The sequence below is a fragment of the Myotis myotis genome, unplaced genomic scaffold, assembly GCF_014108235.1.
Source record: "Myotis myotis isolate mMyoMyo1 unplaced genomic scaffold, mMyoMyo1.p scaffold_m19_p_1, whole genome shotgun sequence".
In the NCBI taxonomy this organism is placed as follows: Eukaryota; Metazoa; Chordata; class Mammalia; order Chiroptera; family Vespertilionidae; genus Myotis; species Myotis myotis.
The window spans coordinates 144,983,175-145,001,792 of record NW_023416313.1 but is presented as its reverse complement, the minus strand read 5'-3'; the positions used below and the strand labels follow the sequence as shown (position 1 = coordinate 145,001,792).

The window sequence follows — 18,618 nt, the reverse complement described above, 5'->3', positions numbered from 1 at the left end:
AAGAATAGTTAATGAATTTATTTTGTATATCTATTCTTTGAGGTACTATTATAATTTGAATTTCAAAAAGGGAAACAGAACACAATTTACTCAGCAAGTAAGTGACAGAACAAGGCTATGATCATAGGCAATTTGGCTAGTCTTGACTTTTAGCCTCCATTCTATATGGCTTCTGATATGATAGTTCTTCAATTTGCAGAGTCAAATTATTATAGAGCCACAACATTATAGCTACAGTCTGTTAGTCTGAGATACGTAAACTTGAGAATGGAAAATTCACTATGTATTGAAACTTAGTTATTTTTAAAAGAATAGAAAATATTTTTAAATATTGAAACTGCAGATAAAACTAACTCTTCAATAGTATTTTTTGTGCTTTTTATTTTGGGGTTTTAAAAAGATTAATACTCTCAAATTTCTTTTTTATATTTACTTTTTAAATTTTTATTTATTCAATTGATTGAGGTGACATTGGTCAACATGGACATATAGGTTTCAGGTGTGGGTTTCCCTAATTTCTTGTAATAGACAAACTATTCTGGAAATAGAACTCAATCATAACTCATTTAGTTATTAAAATAATTAACAAAAATGAAAATCACCCTAACATTGTGGATGTATTTTATATTGATTTATAAAAATTCACATGACAAAAGTTTGTAACTACTTTCAACAACATAGGGCAAGCATGTCAAACTCGTGGGTGGCAGGCTGCATGCCATAAATGAAGCATGGGGCCTGCTGCCCGCGCGTTGGACATGCTTGGCATAGGGTATCATATTAGCTAGAACACCCTAAAGAATAATTTTTAATTTAAAATGGAATGCTCTGCGTTTGTACCATTTCTTCCAGTTATAAAACTGGAGACATGTCTGCGAAATGACTGGGTAAGAATAAAGCAAATCTGGGTCAGCTTTAGCTCAAGCGGTTACTTCGGTTTCTGCTTGTTGCGGACACATAACCCTGCCTTAAGAATAAAGCAAATCTAAACCAGTAATAAAAGCTATTGTCTTATAGGTTTAAAAGTATTTTAATTATGGAAGCAGGGGTTAATATTATCATACTAGAGGCCCGGTCCATGAAAATTCATGCACTGGAGGGGGGTCCCTCCGCCCGGCCTGTCCTCTCTCACAGTCTGGGAGGCCTCATGGGTGGGAGACGACCCGGCGATCAGGGGAAGGTGATGCCCCATCACACCTCTGGTGCTGCCACTGCCAGCAGCGCAAGCCTTGGCACGCCCTGTTTACCTGAGCCTTGGGTGGCCCTGGGCAGCTGGGCAGCCACCATCCAAGGCTTGCCTACACCTTGGGCCAGCCCTGGGTGACTGGGGGGCTGAGGGGACTGGGGGACTCCGGAGGCAGGTGCACGGCAAGGGGACTGGGCACCGCCATTTTGTGGCTGTAGGCACCGCCATCTTTGAGGGTGGGTCAGTCAATTAGCATATTCCTTCCTTATTGGCTGTGGGCACCACCATCTTTGTGACATCCTATTCCTGTTACCCTTACAGATCTAAGTCTATATAATAAGGTGATACTAGCTTAATTAGGATTATACACAAGAAACAATTGTGACCTATAAACAACAAAACCCACATTACATTCTATCTTACAATATAAATAGAATCTATTGGGAAATACTGTAGGAAATAAAACTAGTAATAACATCAAGATGGATGATAACTGTAATTTCTTTAATGACGTTAAGGATTTTGTTTTGTTCTTTTATATTTTGCCTCATGTTTTCCAGGAGCTACTATGCTTGTTTGCACAAGAACAGAAGAAAAACAAGTAAAAATAAAATATATTTAATAAATATAACTGAGTATAGTGGACAGAGTATAAAACCACAAATGACTTATTATTTCAAATTAAAAAAATATTAGATTCTGGCAGAAGTGGATGTAGTAACATATCTAGATAGTAAAATGTATTAGTAAATGTCAACATATAATTAGACTTTTAAAGAAATCATTTTATATAAATTCACATGTTCATATAAAATAAATAAAAGAATATTCAAATCTAACTTCATAGAAAATTTTTTCTTCCTAGATACAGAATTTTTTACTTTTTATGTTCAGAAAAAGCATTAGTTTTTCTAATTGTAGTGGTATGCATTTGTCTTGTTTTTGCTTAGAAAGAAATAAGTATGAAGTGTAAAAGAAGCATCAACAACATAGAGCCAGTTATTTTTCCAATAGTTTTCTATATCATATAATTATAGCTCATATAATTGATAAGGAATATAAAGCATACACACACACACACACACACTTCTTAATTTCATGCATCACTAATATAAGCTTGGTTCTCACTTAATAAACAGTATTACTTCCTTCAAAGAGAAGTGCTGTGTTTCATCACTACAGATGTATACTTTTTAAACCAATTTATTGGGGCTAAAATGTGAGCATTATAAAGTATTTTAGTCTGAGGGAATGCTATTGCGTAAAATAAAAATCAACTCCTAATGTGTTATTAGTTTTGCATCCAGTTATTATTTTAATTTTTTTTCTAAGATTGCAAAAGTATTAGAATCAACAGTGAGCAAAATAATTATGATAGCCTTATATTAGATGATATGCAAAAGCCACACTTAATATTTTAGCAAATACAGTTCAAAGTTAATGATTTATTAGTTAACTGTGAAAAATATATTTAAAACATAAGCTTTTATTTAATATTTAAGTAATCCCATAAGGTCTTGTATTAGTAAGAAAGTGGAAGTATTAAAGAAAAAAACATTTCTCACCTAAATGAAGCTCAACTCAGACAAAATGAAAATGTGTTTAATCATTTTAATAAATATATTTTTCAACAATTGTAAAGTTAAAGTACAGTATGAATGAATTACATAAAATATTTTAGATGATTTCCTTAAATTTGCCCAAATTAACCACATTTGAAGAATGACCTACAAATATTCAGAACCAAACAATCATTAAATCAAACTAATAAGATATATTTGTACTTTGCAGTTTGCAACTCCACCAAAGAAAATGCTAAGAAAATACCATTTCCTGAGTCATTAAATAACATTAAAATGATCAGAAATACCAATTTTCAGTTACTTTTAGATTGCTACAAATGCTTTTCATCCAAAGTTTAAAATTATTTACATAGTAAATAATGTCTGAAATAAAAAGCAAATGAAAATGCATTCACTTTTAAAGATATACCTTTGCTCAATAAGTCATATTTAAACATTTATTTTGTACATATATGATATTCTTAAGTTATATACCAAGAATCCTAGGAAGAAACAATAAGGGAGATCAGAAACACCAACTCAATAAATAACCCTCAGAGCTCCATAAAGTCATCATAATTTAAAGGGGAAAATCCAAAATTATAGTAGTCTACCACCTGAATATATTTTTGTTATCTAAAGTTAAAAATGCATACAAATTTTCAGAAATAATATTTCTTTCCCGGTTATTTGGAATCTGATCGTGGTGAATGAACGAATACATCCTTAACCCACCATTATCTTTTTCTCCAGTGTGCAGGCAATCACCCGTGAAAGGTATGGTGTAGATGACAGGATGATACTGTACCTGATTAGCTCTGGAGGTGGTCATGGGATCAGATGGAGAGGACTTGGTGGTAGTTGGGGAAGATGGCAATGTCTGGGAACAAAGCAGTTTAGGAGCAAATCAACCTTTATAAGCCTTAAACTGATTATTCAAATAAAACAAAATAAAATAAAATGTAATATAACGAGAACAAAATCCTATGAACAAATTTTTCTTCTATTAATTCAAATTTAATGAAATTTAAGATCAATTAAATAATCAATGCATGTAAATATGCATGCATAATAAGCATGTAAAAATAAATTCATGACTCGAAATCATGATGGTGACTGATAAAAATTCACATGAGTATTAAAGGTATCCTGACCATATTCATGAATAGTAGTCTCTTTTCTTTCCCTTTGTTTTCTTGGGGGAAAAGAGATGTGAAACAAAAATTCAAGAAATTCAATGAGTAAAACTGAAAGAGTCATTTTCCTATCAATGAATACAGTCGGGGATTGGAAGAAGTGGTGAAATGAAGTTTACTTTCGCATAAAAGTATCCACCTACTTAATATGTTGAACATCACCAACAAGTTGATTCCACATGAATTTAGGGATCCATACTTAAAAGCAACTAAATTTGCAGTTCTGAGTTCTTAATATCACATTATCTTCTAAAATATTAACTTTTAATAAATTTAGAGCCCGTCTGAAAATGTAAACATTAACTTCATATTAATAAACAAGTAACTAATAGCATTTTAACAAACTGCCATAATATTATTTTACAATTTATGCTAAACACTAAAAATTTAATATGGATGAAGGGAATAATATATTAAAGTATCACCGCCTGTCTTGAAAATAAGCAGAAAAATGTTAGGAATCATATTTATTGTTTACTTCACTTCCAAGCAAATAGACATACTACATATGAAATGTTTTATGAGAGCATAATATATCTGTTGATTAATTCATTAAAATATTTTAAAAACTCATGTAAAAGAGTAACCTTAAAGTGTAAAATGTTAAGATTTTTTTTTTTCTATTCTTAAGTAGCAACCTCAGTAGATAATATTTCTGAATAGATGATGTGGGGTAATTTTACAGTATAGACACAATTCTAATGAACATTATGTTTTATATTAATATATATTCATCAAAATTACTCAGATATGAGCAAAAGCATAACTTTAAAGGTTCAGCAGTGTCAGGAAAAGTAGATGCAATTACTTACTATGGTCATGTTCATGCATTTAAATTCAAAAGTTCTAATTTGGGTAGAATAAAGCAGTTAAGAGTAAAAGAAAGGATAAGAAATTCACAGGCTCCTGCTTAACTCACTGTTCTCCCAAAACAATGTAAGATTGCTTGTAATATTAGGTCATGCTTTATTTAAACAGTCCACTCCTCAAGGGATTCCTAGTTCTTCCTCAGTTGAAACTTCAGATACTTTGTGAAAAATTAGACTTAATGTTGAGTCACACCAAGGTTTTTGTTAAATCATATTTAAAAAGGGGACAGGAGCTACACTCAAAAGAACCACCTCATAAAAGAAGGACAAATCTTTAAATCCCTTTTCTGCTTTTGTTCTTTGTAATAAATTCCTGTCATTTCTCAAGAGAGACTTTAAATTTCCACCATTAAAATGTGGCCTACTATCTTCTTTCCCTTGCAATACTATGATAGGACATATGATACTGACTTCATGCTACTATGAACTAAACCGTAAAGATTTTATTTTCTCATCTCTGGTTATAACTTTTATTGCAGAGAATTCCTGTGAGTAGTTAGCACATTTAAAAATCTATTTTGTAGTAATCTTATAAGGAGGCCGACTAAGTAGATGTAAAATAAATCTAGAGGCCGTTTCTTCAAATATAGGTCAGAATCTAAATTCGTTAACCTACAGAAGTACAGGTATGTGTGCTGGGCTCCTCTATCTTATCAGGGTAAAATCGACCTGAAGTACCACAGGCTCACTATGACATCTACCTTGCCTGGGATACGAATTCTCAACAAGGTCTTGAAATGTTAAAAAGAACTATATGGAAAAAGTAGTAATATCAAGTGGCTCAGAATTTTTAATCACATTAATATTACCTCCTATCAATTTATTTAATATCTCTCTACTTGGCATATATATGAAATATTGGGCATATATTAATAATTGACACAACTCAGATTCATCAATATTGTCCCTAATTCTAATGCTGTTTCTTTCCCACAGATATAAAAACAATAATTTTAAACTTCTGGGATATTAAACATGTTTAAAAACTCATTAAAGTTTGGTTATTAAATATAAGTTAGAGTTCAATATTTTAAGTAAACAGGTAAAATTATGTAAGATTGGGCTTCAAGGGATAAGACTGTCAGAAATTACAGTAAATTGTCTCTAAATATTTCTAAGATAATGAACATGTAATGAGATGAACATGTGATTAGTTTTCCAGCTATCTATTATTCATATAGTTATTGTTAAACTAAAAGAAAGTATCCTCCCTTTACAAATTAACTTATAACAATAGATCCCAGAAAGCCTACATTTAAGTTCATCTTTTAAATACTAGTTGCAACTGTTCTCATAAAGAGGAAGTTATAAACATATTAAAGAAATGCCTTAATTTATAAGATTCTATTACTTAATGAAACAGCTTTGATAGTTTTTCTCAATCACTCCAAAAAATAGAACAGAAAAATCCAAAAGAAATATTTCAGTATGTAATATAGATGCACAATATGTTTGTTGCCCTAGTATTTTATAAACAAAATGTTTACTCCTTTACTCCTACCTTCCACACAGACTTCAAGTTTAGTGGTTTCAAGTTAAAAAATCATTTAGTAGGATTTCTGATATATATATCTTGAAGATGCAACTAAATATCCATATAGTAACAGTATATTAAAATATCTGTTATAAATAATATTTACAAAGGACACACTCCTCTAAAATTTATTTTTTTTCATTTATCAAATATTGATTATGAAGGACAGTCATTTTTATCAAAATTTTACCTTTCAAGTGGAAAGAATATTTCTGTTTACATGAATTGAATGGATGCTTACGGATTCTGCTTCAAACATTAAAGGTTGAATTACTTATTGCAGAAAAACTTGAAGTATTTAACAATTTTAAAATAGTGGATTTTTCAGAGTATAGTTTTTAAAAATTCAAGATTTAACCATAGGCATTTAGTTACATACAGATATAACTAGTTTTGGGAAATAGAACTGAAAAGTAATTATAAATTATAAAATGTATTCTTGTTAACTGACAGTTTTGCTGGACCAGAAAATATTATTATAAATAAACTCTATAATAAATAAAGGTTACCTTCAGGCAAATCTACAGCAATAGATTGTCAAGAACTTCTGATATTCAGAGGTACAGTGAGCACAACAATGGACAACAAATCTCAATTGTAATTTGGAATTTATCACTAGCTGAGTAACATTACTTAAGTAATCACCTTCCCAAACCTGTTTTCAAATTCTGTAAAATAAATCTGCATACTGCTCTATAATATAATGGGTATAATATTTAAATATGTAATTATCACCTTTGGTTTTCCCTCTGACTTCAAGTATCCTCCCCTTCTTCCAATGCCTGGCCTATCTGGAACTACTTAGCTCTAATATAAACTAATGATACCTAATTTCAAAGATCTTTCACAATATATTCTTATTCATAGCATACTTTCCTCATAATTGCTAATCTATACTTTGTCCTTCTCCTGAACCATTCAAACCCATGTATTTCATCTACCTTTCAACTGGTATTCTTCATTACTTAAAAGAAACCAGAATGAGCTTCCTTATCTACCACAATTGACTTCATTACACCTTTTTCAGTTTTCCAAATCACTTTCCCCCCATCTTTGCATTCTTTTCACTGTAGACAAAGCTGTGAACTCCAACTCAGACTCTTCACAGCCTAGGTCTTAACAAGCTAAAGTCGTACCTTTCCACCACTCCAGTGTCACCTTGTTTCCTCTGTAATCCCATCTCAAATTTCTCTGCCTTTTCAAACTCCTTTTTATTCTTTGACACAAGCCAATCCCTCTTAAGTAGCTGGGGTATGTGAGTCTCTGATCTAACTTGGATTTCTCTCCTTTGTAGATTCAAAATTTCAAATCAGCAGTTTCCACACTTCATAACACCTTTCTTTTTACCTAACCAGCCTCTTTACCTTTAGGAAATAATGACTTTGCTCTCACCATGTGGCTGAAACTAACTTTTAAAATCTCCAATAATCTCCCATTTAAAAAGTTACTTATTCTAATAATTTTTTCTCTGGGTATTTGATCCTTTTTAGTATATTTCCTCATACTTCCTCTCCTTATTTTCTGACAGAAAAAAATTACTGATTTCCTTTTTGTCATTATGATTTATAAAGGGTAGCTACTAGGAATAAGGTATAGTTTTACTCAGTTTATACTTACAGTATCCTTATGAAATACATATTAATATCCCCATGTAATAAGTAAAGAAACTGAGGTACAGAGAAGCAAAACAACTTGCCCCCAAATACCCAGCTGGTAATTGTAAAAAGCCAGGACTTGAATCCTGACAGTCCTGCTCCAGATCCTGTGCATTTACCATAATGCTTCTCACTTACTTTTTCTGATACCTGCTTCTGTAGTTCATTTGTTTGCTTCTTTTTTTCTCTCCTACTGTGAAGATGCAAGTGAAATTAGCTCCTCTATTGCAGTCAAGGGTCTATATTTTGAGTTTTAGATTCTCACCTATGCTTCTATCAAAAACTACTTCAAGAAAAACATACTATTTACAATTCAACTTTCCCGAGACAAATATATCTATCTATCTATCTATCTCTAATAGGTGCTTAACATTCACTTGTTTGTTTTCAGGTTTCACCATTCTACTAGGTTCAAAACTAGATATAGCCATTTTTTATTTTTTCTGCACCATTTTAGAATGAGAACAAATCAGTCTTGAAGCCTTACAAAATTGACTTAGACATATCTTTTAACCTCATCTATTTGTCTCAACTTTCACAACCAAAAGTGAGATCATATTCATTTTGTTCTTAAAATATTGCTTAGTCTCTTAACTTCACCCTGATACATTATATTTTAAATGAGGTTCTCTTCTTAGAGTTTATTCAAGACTTTGAAAAGTCCCAATGAGAGAGAAATCTATTGGATTTTGTTTCACCAGCATTACTCAAACTTGGAGGCCATGAAGCCCAGTGTTAAGATAACCAGTTATATGTCCTTGGATAAGTCATTCAATTCCTCTAGGCATCAGTTTCCTTAAGCAAAGCATGGACTCTGTACCGCTCTCATAGGATCTGTGTGAGGATGGGCGACATGTGATAATACGTGTAAAGTGTGCAGCACAATGGGCTCAGAAATAGAATAAGCACCATACATATAGAACTATTTCTAACTATTTCTATTATTACTGACCCTTCATTCCTGATCACAAAACCTTTCTTTCTTTTTCTATTTTTTTTTTTTTTGCCTGACATCCCTTGGATTTGTGAATGTTACATAAAAAAAGTTTTAGAAAATATTTTCTTATAGACCTTCAAAACTATAGATCTACATTGTAGAACACTCAATTGTCATAATTCTCTTTTCCTCCCATAAACTGTATTTACAAGCACCCCAAGATTCTGTCTGGATTTTTAGCACAGAAGAGAACAAAATGCTGAGGTACCACCTTTTTTTCATAACCTTCCAGAGAAATTAAAATGGCTTGTTAGGAAATATTAGCAAGAGTCCGTAGCCTATAGAATGCGCCTCGGCCTGTCATCCAAGGCTCTCCATTATCCGGTCCCATCTTACCCACCTAACATTATTTTCTCTAAACTCCAACACTGATGTTCCACCTCTGTCAAGATAGTTTCCATACTATTCAACAATATGGTACCTTTCTCCTTAAATCCATACTGCTTCACATGCCTAAAATAATTTTTTTCTTTTTTCTATAATTAGGCAATTCCTATACAGTCTTCAAGGTTCAATTCAAGTCTTCCCCTGTTTTACAATATCAAATGTCACTAGCCCATATTTCTTTCACACTCCTCTAAAATTTTATAGTACATTGTTTATATTGTCGTTTTGGTATATAAATAAAGTTTTATATTTTTATAGATTACTTTAAGCATTTTTGATCTCTCAAAAACAAGTTATGCAATTTTTATCAATTTTTCATGATGAAAGTAAAATTATTTAGGCTAAATGAGACTATTGACATCTTAATTTGAATTTTTTTAAATATAAGAGAATTGTTTATATGCCTGTAACCACTTCTTACTTAATGTACCTTTCCTTAAAAATATATTTGAGCCTCGCCAAAACCGGTTTGGCTCAGTGGATAGAGCGTCGGCTTGTGGACTGAAGGGTCCCAGGTTCGATTCCGGTCAAGGGCATGTACCTGGGTTGCGGGCACGTCCCCAGTGGGAGATGCGCAGGAGGCAGCTGATTGATGTTTCTCTCTCATCGACGTTTCTAACTCTCTATCTCTCTCCCTTCCTCTCTGTAAAAAATCAATAAAATATATTTAAAAAAAAAAAAAAAATATATATATATATATATATATATATATATATATATATATATTTATTTGAGCCAAAAGGGAAAAAAATTGCTGGAAATCTATAATAGATAAAGGAAATTAACAAATGCTAACTATAGTACTTATTTGTGGTTTCTAATGTTCTGGGGGAGGGTTCATTATATTGACTCATTACATATAAACAAATATATTTAGAGGGGGATTTGAGGCACTTACAACAAGAAGAAAAGTTTCAATAATCCTATGAGGGGAAAATAAAAAATATAAAGCTCAAAACATAAAAAGGTAGAAATTGGAAAAATATATAAAAAATAATCTGGGCTAGGAAGTGCTCCGAAATGAGTTCAGAGCTTCTAGGCAAGCAAAGTCTAAATTATTTGAAAATTTCAAATGTCTCAGTTAATTAGGTGTCCTAAAAATAAGAAATAATATGTTTCATGCTAATTAATGATTAATTTTGGCTTATTAACTCTTGTTGCATATCTGTATCTTAGTATACTGTCTTGTAGAATAAGCACAATGGTATTATGTACCTCATGATAGTTTTCTGGTATTAAGATTAAAAAACAGAGGATATAATATTTTGATTATTCAATAAATATTATAATTGTCTCTGTATTAGCAAACAAATATGTTTTAAATAGAAAACAAAAACATTTGAGAATTAAGAATTGAATATTTCACAATATCTAATATCTGAAGTTGGATGTAAGGCTGTCATGCTAGATTTAATCATTCCACTCTACAAAAGAGTGATAAGAACATTATGCATTACTTCCCTAAAACAACTATTCTGGTTTGAAAATTGATTCAGTTAATAAGGGTAGGTTATATTTAGACAGAATATGATAATCGATGAAATTTTTTTGGTTACCAACTGTATCTAGATTGCATAATTCAAAATATACCATTTTATTAAAAGCCCGTAACATATGGTGTAAAATTATAACATTTAAGGCAAGTTTTAATTGTTTAAAATTAACTCTGACTTCCTATTATATATAAATTATTTTATATATGTTACATATAAACTATTTTTAGCAAGCAAAAACAATGGACACATAATAACAAACAATTTTAAAAATATATAATTTCATATTCAATATTAAATACATATCTATCCAAAAATTACATTTCCTAGCTCCAGCATTTTAAAAACTTTAATTTTACTCTTTGCACAATCTTAACTAGAAGAAAATTCTAAAACGATCCTTCAAAGACATTATTTTTAAAATTAATTTGAGGACTGAAGCCCAAAGTAAATGTAAATCGTATATCACTAGTTAAGGAAAAACTGCCACTTTAAAGGAAATTTTATTATGATTCTATGTATTAAAGTCATATATATATATTATATTAAATATGTTTTTATTTATTCTAGTGGAAAATAATTTTTATTAGACATAATTATTCTATACTGGATAATCAGCATAATGTCTTCAGAAATAAAATCATGGTCATTTAAATTTATATACTTGGAATTCTATTTAGAGAATGATCCAATAGAAAGTCTGATATTGGTAAAATAGGATACCTAGAGAGTTAAGAGAATCCTAAACTTAGAGCATAAAAAAACTGTCATCAATGATATCTAAAAATATGTGAGATCTCTCTTCCTGATTTTTCAAGTATATTATTTTACTTTTACACTTACAAAAAAGTGTTTAAGTGTGAAATATATTGCCCTACTAGATTTAGTGTACTCTATTGAGAAATCTTTTTAAATGATACTGTATTAAATATATTATTAATTATATAAAAATATTAAATAATTGACAATAATATTAATTCCATGAATATCTACAAGGCTTACAGTGAATGCAAATACACAAAAGTAAACCAATCTCTACTTTTAATACTTATCTTGAATTTAAATAATATCATGAGAAAAAGGCAAATAAAAATAAGCCAAACATTTTTAAATTTTGGTTTTCATAAATCTATACAGGCACTGAATATATGGTAGCCAATAAAAGTCATATGGCCATCGAGAAAATTGGAATTTTAATAATGATTCTGAGACAATTATTTGATTGTTCTAGCTACTTATTAACATTAAAATAATAAAAATCCATTCATATTGTCTTGAATATACTGCCAGCGATGTCGTTCTACTCCAACTGCATTGTATGTTTTACTTTTTAAAAAATCAAGATGTTGATCACACCCATAAATGTTTGAACTTCTCACATAATTTACAAAAGAAAGAAAGGCTAGGCTGGATTAAGGTAGAAAGTCAACAGACCCTACACTTTAGTGCTTCTGAAAATTCTTAGTCCCAGGTGCATTTAATCCAGAGGTCTTTAACTAACATCATAGATTAAAACCTAGATAGAGTAATGTATCACTTTCAAAACATTACAGATATTCTTTGTATTTACCTAGCACAGATAAAATAAAAATTCTAAAACTATAAATGGCTGTAAGAATAAAATAATTATCTGATATTTGAAGCTTTAAAATATTTAAATTCTGCCATATACAGATTAAAAGTTACTTCCTTGAAAAAGTATGAAGGGTATACAAACAAAATCTAACCATTATGACATTAACAGAGAGTAAACAAATGAATCATTTTGTATGGAATAACAACTACCTATTTGTAATTTAAACCTGGAAGTATTTTGTAACATAGTAATTAAGAGAAAACAAAATATTTTCCTATAATTTGAAAATATGTCTAACTGATATTTTCTACATTTGAATGTGATTAGCCAGCCTTATATTTACTTATATATTGATAAAAATTTAATAGGTTCATAACACTGTTTTTCAATTCAGAAACATGAAATTAATAAGATTTTGAGCTACATTTCAAATTTGTTACAGTGAACATAAATATTCTGTAAATCAAATATCTTGTAAAGTAATAAAAAATACATTCCTTTTGAGGGTATATTCTATTAATAGTATGATAAAAATTAATTAGTTAATATAAAAGGGCAAATGCAGAAGCAATAATTATAAAGTATCCAATAATTTTGAATTTAAAAGAGTTTACGGGGAAGAATCCACCTTATTTAGTATTAAAAATGTTATTTTTCTCCTATATCATGTCAGCCATTACACACTCTTAAAAACTTACATTGTCTTTTATCAAGTAAAAATTTTGTTACAGAGAATCCCATACATTAAAAACTCGCATTGGCCCTTTATGACTCTCTCTCTCTATATATATATATATTACACAAGTTATACAGAATGTAATAGCTGAGTTGTAACAAGTAACTGTTTGCTAGGCACAAAGGTATACTTATACATATTTGTTGATAAAAAATGTTGAACATGACAAATTAACAAAACAGGAATATATATGCATAATATAATAACTATACTGAAGACTGATACCAAAATGGTATTTAAGTTTTGAAGATATAGTTTCATTTAAATTTTTATACTTTATTTAAAAGTAATATAATTTAAAATAGATTAAATTCCCATAAATTATCAAATTTATGCCTGTAAATCACAACAGAAATGTATCACATAATTGCTTCTCAGTGTTGAAATGAATAATTCAATCAATAGATCAACTAATCAAGGTAAGAAAGAGAACAATCGTTTTTAAATAAATAAATGACAACTGTTATTTTAAGTATGTTTAGAAAAAATGTATATATATATATATATATAATAAGACTACAAGGCTTCTTTTATAAGGAATTCACACTATGCTATGAGTAGTTCTCTTTGATTTCCCAACTAAACACTCACTTGTTTGATGCGATCTGGGTTAACGGTGGTCTGGGGCTGTAGGATGCTAACTGGTTCTGTCTTGGCAACATTCTGAGGCATTTCTCGAATTTTTTCTGCAATGAATCCATGAACTGCATTCAGTGCTTCAACTGTTCCCTGGATCAAACACACTCGTTCAGTAGTACCTGTGAATAAAAGATTAATATTCAGAAAACTTTCTTATTTTGTATTTTTTCAAAAAAAAGCTATAAAAAGGATAATACAGTAATGCCAATAAAATAATGTAAAATGTAGAACTCTAAATTAATTAGTAATGCTACAATTGAACCAAACAGAATATATAAATCCATGTTCTATTTTTTACAATTTTTTACTCATTCTTTCCTAATTATCTCAGAAAGGGTCCTTGGATTTCAGCAGAGCCAGATATCCTCAGTTCTGAGAGTATCATTCATTTATTGTCGTAACAAATACGAGCACTTACAACAGGAGTTAGCGTTACAAACTGGTGACACACAAAAGAAGATTTACAGACACAACTTGCAAAAAGCATACCCTTAAGGGCAAAAAAACAAACATTAAGCCAGAAATTACAGGACAGTATGATATGAAAAACAATGGAAATACCTACATGGATGATACAAACAGCTGGTCTAGAGTAAAAAGAACATTTAAATCAGTGGGTAGAGAGAATCTTGGAAAGCTTAAATAGAAGGTACATTTCAGAATTTCTATTGCCCCTATTCACTTACCCTGCTCTCCTTTTAATCGTAGATAGCAACACCACCCCCTGACATTTCATATATTTACCTTTTACTTTACCACTAGTATGCAAGCTCCTAGACAACAGTGAATTAGCCTGTTTTGTTTGGTGCTGTAGTTTCCACAATACTAGGTGTACAATAAATATTCATTGTATAAATAAACCACACTGATTTTATTGATTATGTAATATCAGTTAAAACACAATTTAATAAGTTTATGAAATCTGAAATTAATGAATAATTGACAAAGATAATTAATAGTATTTATTTTACATCTAGTAAATAAATTTAGACGTATGGTGTGAGATATTACTAAAACAAAATTGGTTGGGTCTAATACACAAGTCCGATAATCCATTTTATACTTTACAGATAAACCTTACGGCAATAAAAAATCAATGATTAGTTTTTTAGACTAATCTTAGCTTCACTGAATCAGACTGGTCTTAAACTGTAATCTTTAACTTGTCAGAAATAAATATTTCTTTATTAAAGAGTTATCAAAAAATAAAAGAACGATATTTTAAGACATATAAAATATTTGTTTTTTAACTAATATAAAAACTTCCAATACCTACCTACTACATTTCCTTTTGGTGCTAATTTCAAAATTCTAAGCCACTCTATAAAGTATTTTTAAAGTACACTGTGAATTACAAAGTTGTGAAATCACAAATATTGATGAAATCATAGGAAGTTTATATTGTTTTAAGGACCAATAGCCACATAAACCATTTTCTACTAGTTTTTAAGTTTTAAAAGAATATTAAAAAATTATCAGCTTTACTTTTAGAAAAAAAAAATTAGATCACAAAATTTGGGGCAGAAATAAAAGTATTATGATATGAATACACCTCAATTAAATTTTCATGCTTTAAACAATGATGATCCATATCTATGAAAAGTTAAGCTTCCCAAGTGGAACAAAATGTTTCAAAAATGGAGAGCAAGTATATCTTTCATTGGTAAGGACGGAGAGAATTTTTCCATAATGTGAGTTTGAAAGCTTTTTTCATCCTTTTCTATCTTGATGTATCTCTGTGGCTCTTGGGTAAAATGATCTAGTTTAGAGAAATACTCTAGGGAGTCTTTACAAGGTTGTATTAACTGTTCAATAAATGTCTGGAAAGGATGAGAACTGATCAATGGAGCTCATGCAATGTGTTTCATCTAAGTTGGCAAACAAAACAACCTACAGCTCAGATTACATTCATGCTTTTGGAGACAACTGGAGTGCCGGGTGTGCCAAAATAGGAAAGGAAATCAGTGCAACCTCAATACGGATTTTTAAAAAAATAAAAAATGGCACTACATAACTAAAGAGATGATACAATCCACATTGCTTTAAAATTTTAATTCAACAGAATGCACAACGTATTAGACAACCGTAACCACAATACGCTTCTCATTGTATAGCTAACAGGTAACACATGGAAATCACAGTCATAAAGACATATGATTGCTTAAAGTTCACATAGCACATATGAGACAATTTGAAGAGTTTATAGGTTCAAAGTTGCAGTACATATTCTCTGAGTATTAAATTATATCACTACTATTAGAACTATGTCAAAAAAGTGGAAAAAAAGGAGATTGTACATCTCCAATGGGAATTGCTACAATCCTCAGAAGAGATGCTGTCATATTCTTCACCTGAACTCTAATGGCCTTTTCACTCAGATAACACAAAACTATAATTTTTAGGAAAAAGTCACAAAGAGGGAAGACTGTCAGGTATATGACCAAACTGTGTAACAAAAATGAGCCTATAAATCATAAAAGTTGCTGTTTTTTTGTCATTTTAAAGGCTTTTAGGATCCATTAGTGTCTAAACTAAACTGCCAGTTATTTATCATTTTATTTAACAGTAGCATTTGCTTCTCTTTGCAATAGACTAGCTAACAAAAGCTGAAAAATAGTTACATAAAAGTATTGCCCACATTTTTTATAATGTAAAGATATAGGTGTATAAGGCGCCATTAATTTACAATTGCAGTTTTAAGGTAGACTAGGCAATGAAGTTTGAAATGGCTTTAAGTTTTGATGTCATATGAAATATCATCATTCATTTCAAATGAAAATAGATATTTCTAAAATTAGGCACAATTATCAAACCAATTCCATAGCAAAATTTAGATAGAAATTTAATAAAATATATTCACTTTGTGCTACTGTAGCCTAGGACAAGATTCTTAAACTGTTCCTGGTCCTACTCCTCTGTGCAGTGGAGCCCATTCATTCTAATCTACCCAGCCCCCTGTTTCTTTAGGTATTAGAGCTCTTTCTTACGTCATAATTTTTCTTTTCTATTAGATCATTCTCATCAGCAGGAAAATATGTTATAATTTCTTCAATGTTTAAAGACTCCTTCTCCTTAAGACAGAATTAGATCATTACCCTTTGGCCAACCAAATAAAATAACTGATTTAGACAAAGATCATAAAAATGATAACATGAAAGGTTAATGGGAAATTCTCAATAGAAAAATTAGGCAGTCACCATCTGACTTCACTGATCAATCTTAGCATAACTAGAGTATGAAAACCAAACATAGGCCTCTTGATGTGATATAATATGAAGCACAGGACACCTATTAAAAACTGTGTCCCCAAGTAGCTGAACTTAAATCTAACCAAACTTTTATACTATATTACAGTTTAAAAATAATACTGAAAACAGTAAATTTAATGTCACCATGAGGAAGCAAACATAATTGTGGCATCCTGATTAGAACTACATATTAGATAGTATCAAAGAATTACTCTTAATTTTAATAAGCACCATTTTTCTTTTCGTTTTCTTTTTTAAAATATATGTTTATTGATTTCAGAGAGGAAGGGAGAGGGAGAGAGATAGAAATATCATTGATGAGAGAGATTCATTGATGAGAGAGAATCATTGATGAGAATCATTGATCGGCTGCTTCCTGCATGCCCCACACTGGGGATTAAGCCCACAACCAGGGCATGTCCCCTTGACTAAAATCGAACCTGGGACCCTTCAGTCTGCAGGCGAATGCTATATCCACTGAGCCAAACCGGCTAGGGCTTTTTTTGTTTTCTAAAGATGCAAATTGAAGTATATACAGGTTAAATGATGGGGATTTGCTTCAAAATATTTCTGTAACAACAAAAAAATCAGAACATGAAATAGATAAGCCCAAATCTTGATACTGTTGCTATATAAGGAGTATGTAAAGGGTTCATTGTACTATTTATTCTCTTATGTATTTTTAAAATTTTCATAACAAAAGAAAAACATTTTAAAGCCCTCCTTGACTTCATACTTCTCCCACCAACTACAGATCAATGTCCTTATTTCTCATAATATCATGTTTTTTTTCTACTACCTCACAACACATTCCTTTTTTTTTTTTTTTTTAATCTATTCCAATATGGCTTTTGCCCAACCACATCAGTGAAACCATTCATCACAGTTCTACTGGGTAAATCTAATTTTCATGTTTTTATGTTGTCTGACTCTTCAGCAACATTTGATACAGATGACCACTCTGTTCTAAAAATATTTCACTTGATTTTCAAGTTACTACACTCTCCTGGTCTTCCTTTTATTCAATTCATTCATATATTTGACAAAAATCTATTGAGTCCCTATTAAATGCTAAGTACTATATGACAAGCTGAAGATACAACAATAATCAGACAAATCTTCCTGCCTTCATAGAATTCATATTCTAATTCATATAGACAAACCCTATTCATAAAACAAATAAGATATATAGAAAGAATACAAAATGAAATTAGTGCTATGGAGAAAACCTGGGTACAAGAACAGGATGAGCAAAGACAAAAATAAAAGAATGTTATGTGTCATGTTCACTACTGTATCCTCATAGCACACTGTGGATACTCAAGAAGTAATTTTTGAGTAAAAGAATAACTCCAAGTCTAAATATCTCCTCTGTATATTAAAAACACTATTCATTTTCAGACCTTTTATCTATAAAATATCCATAAAATCTGCAAGCTTCTTTGAATTTCTAAGATCAGTCAAAATACAGGGTGGAGCAAAAGTAGGCTCAGTTATTCATATGGAAAGTAACACAATAACTAGTCTATATATATATAAA

The 18,618-nt window shown here is 30.5% G+C and overlaps 1 protein-coding gene across 5 annotated transcripts in view; it reads right to left on the bottom strand.

Annotated features, from left to right (window-relative positions):
- NOVA1 (NOVA alternative splicing regulator 1) overlaps positions 1-18,618 on the bottom strand; it is a 156,329-nt gene that overhangs the window by 23,050 nt on the left and 114,661 nt on the right. For 3 of the 5 annotated variants that reach the window (XM_036354150.1, XM_036354169.1, XM_036354185.1), the window contains exons 3-4: positions 13,783-13,949; positions 3,557-3,628 (exon numbers count right to left, since the gene is read on the bottom strand). In XM_036354150.1, coding sequence (XP_036210043.1) covers positions 3,557-3,628; positions 13,783-13,949 — 239 coding nt within the window. The remainder of the gene's footprint in view (positions 1-3,556; positions 3,629-13,782; positions 13,950-18,618) is intronic. The other 2 variants (XM_036354160.1, XM_036354177.1) reach the window with 1 other exon arrangement.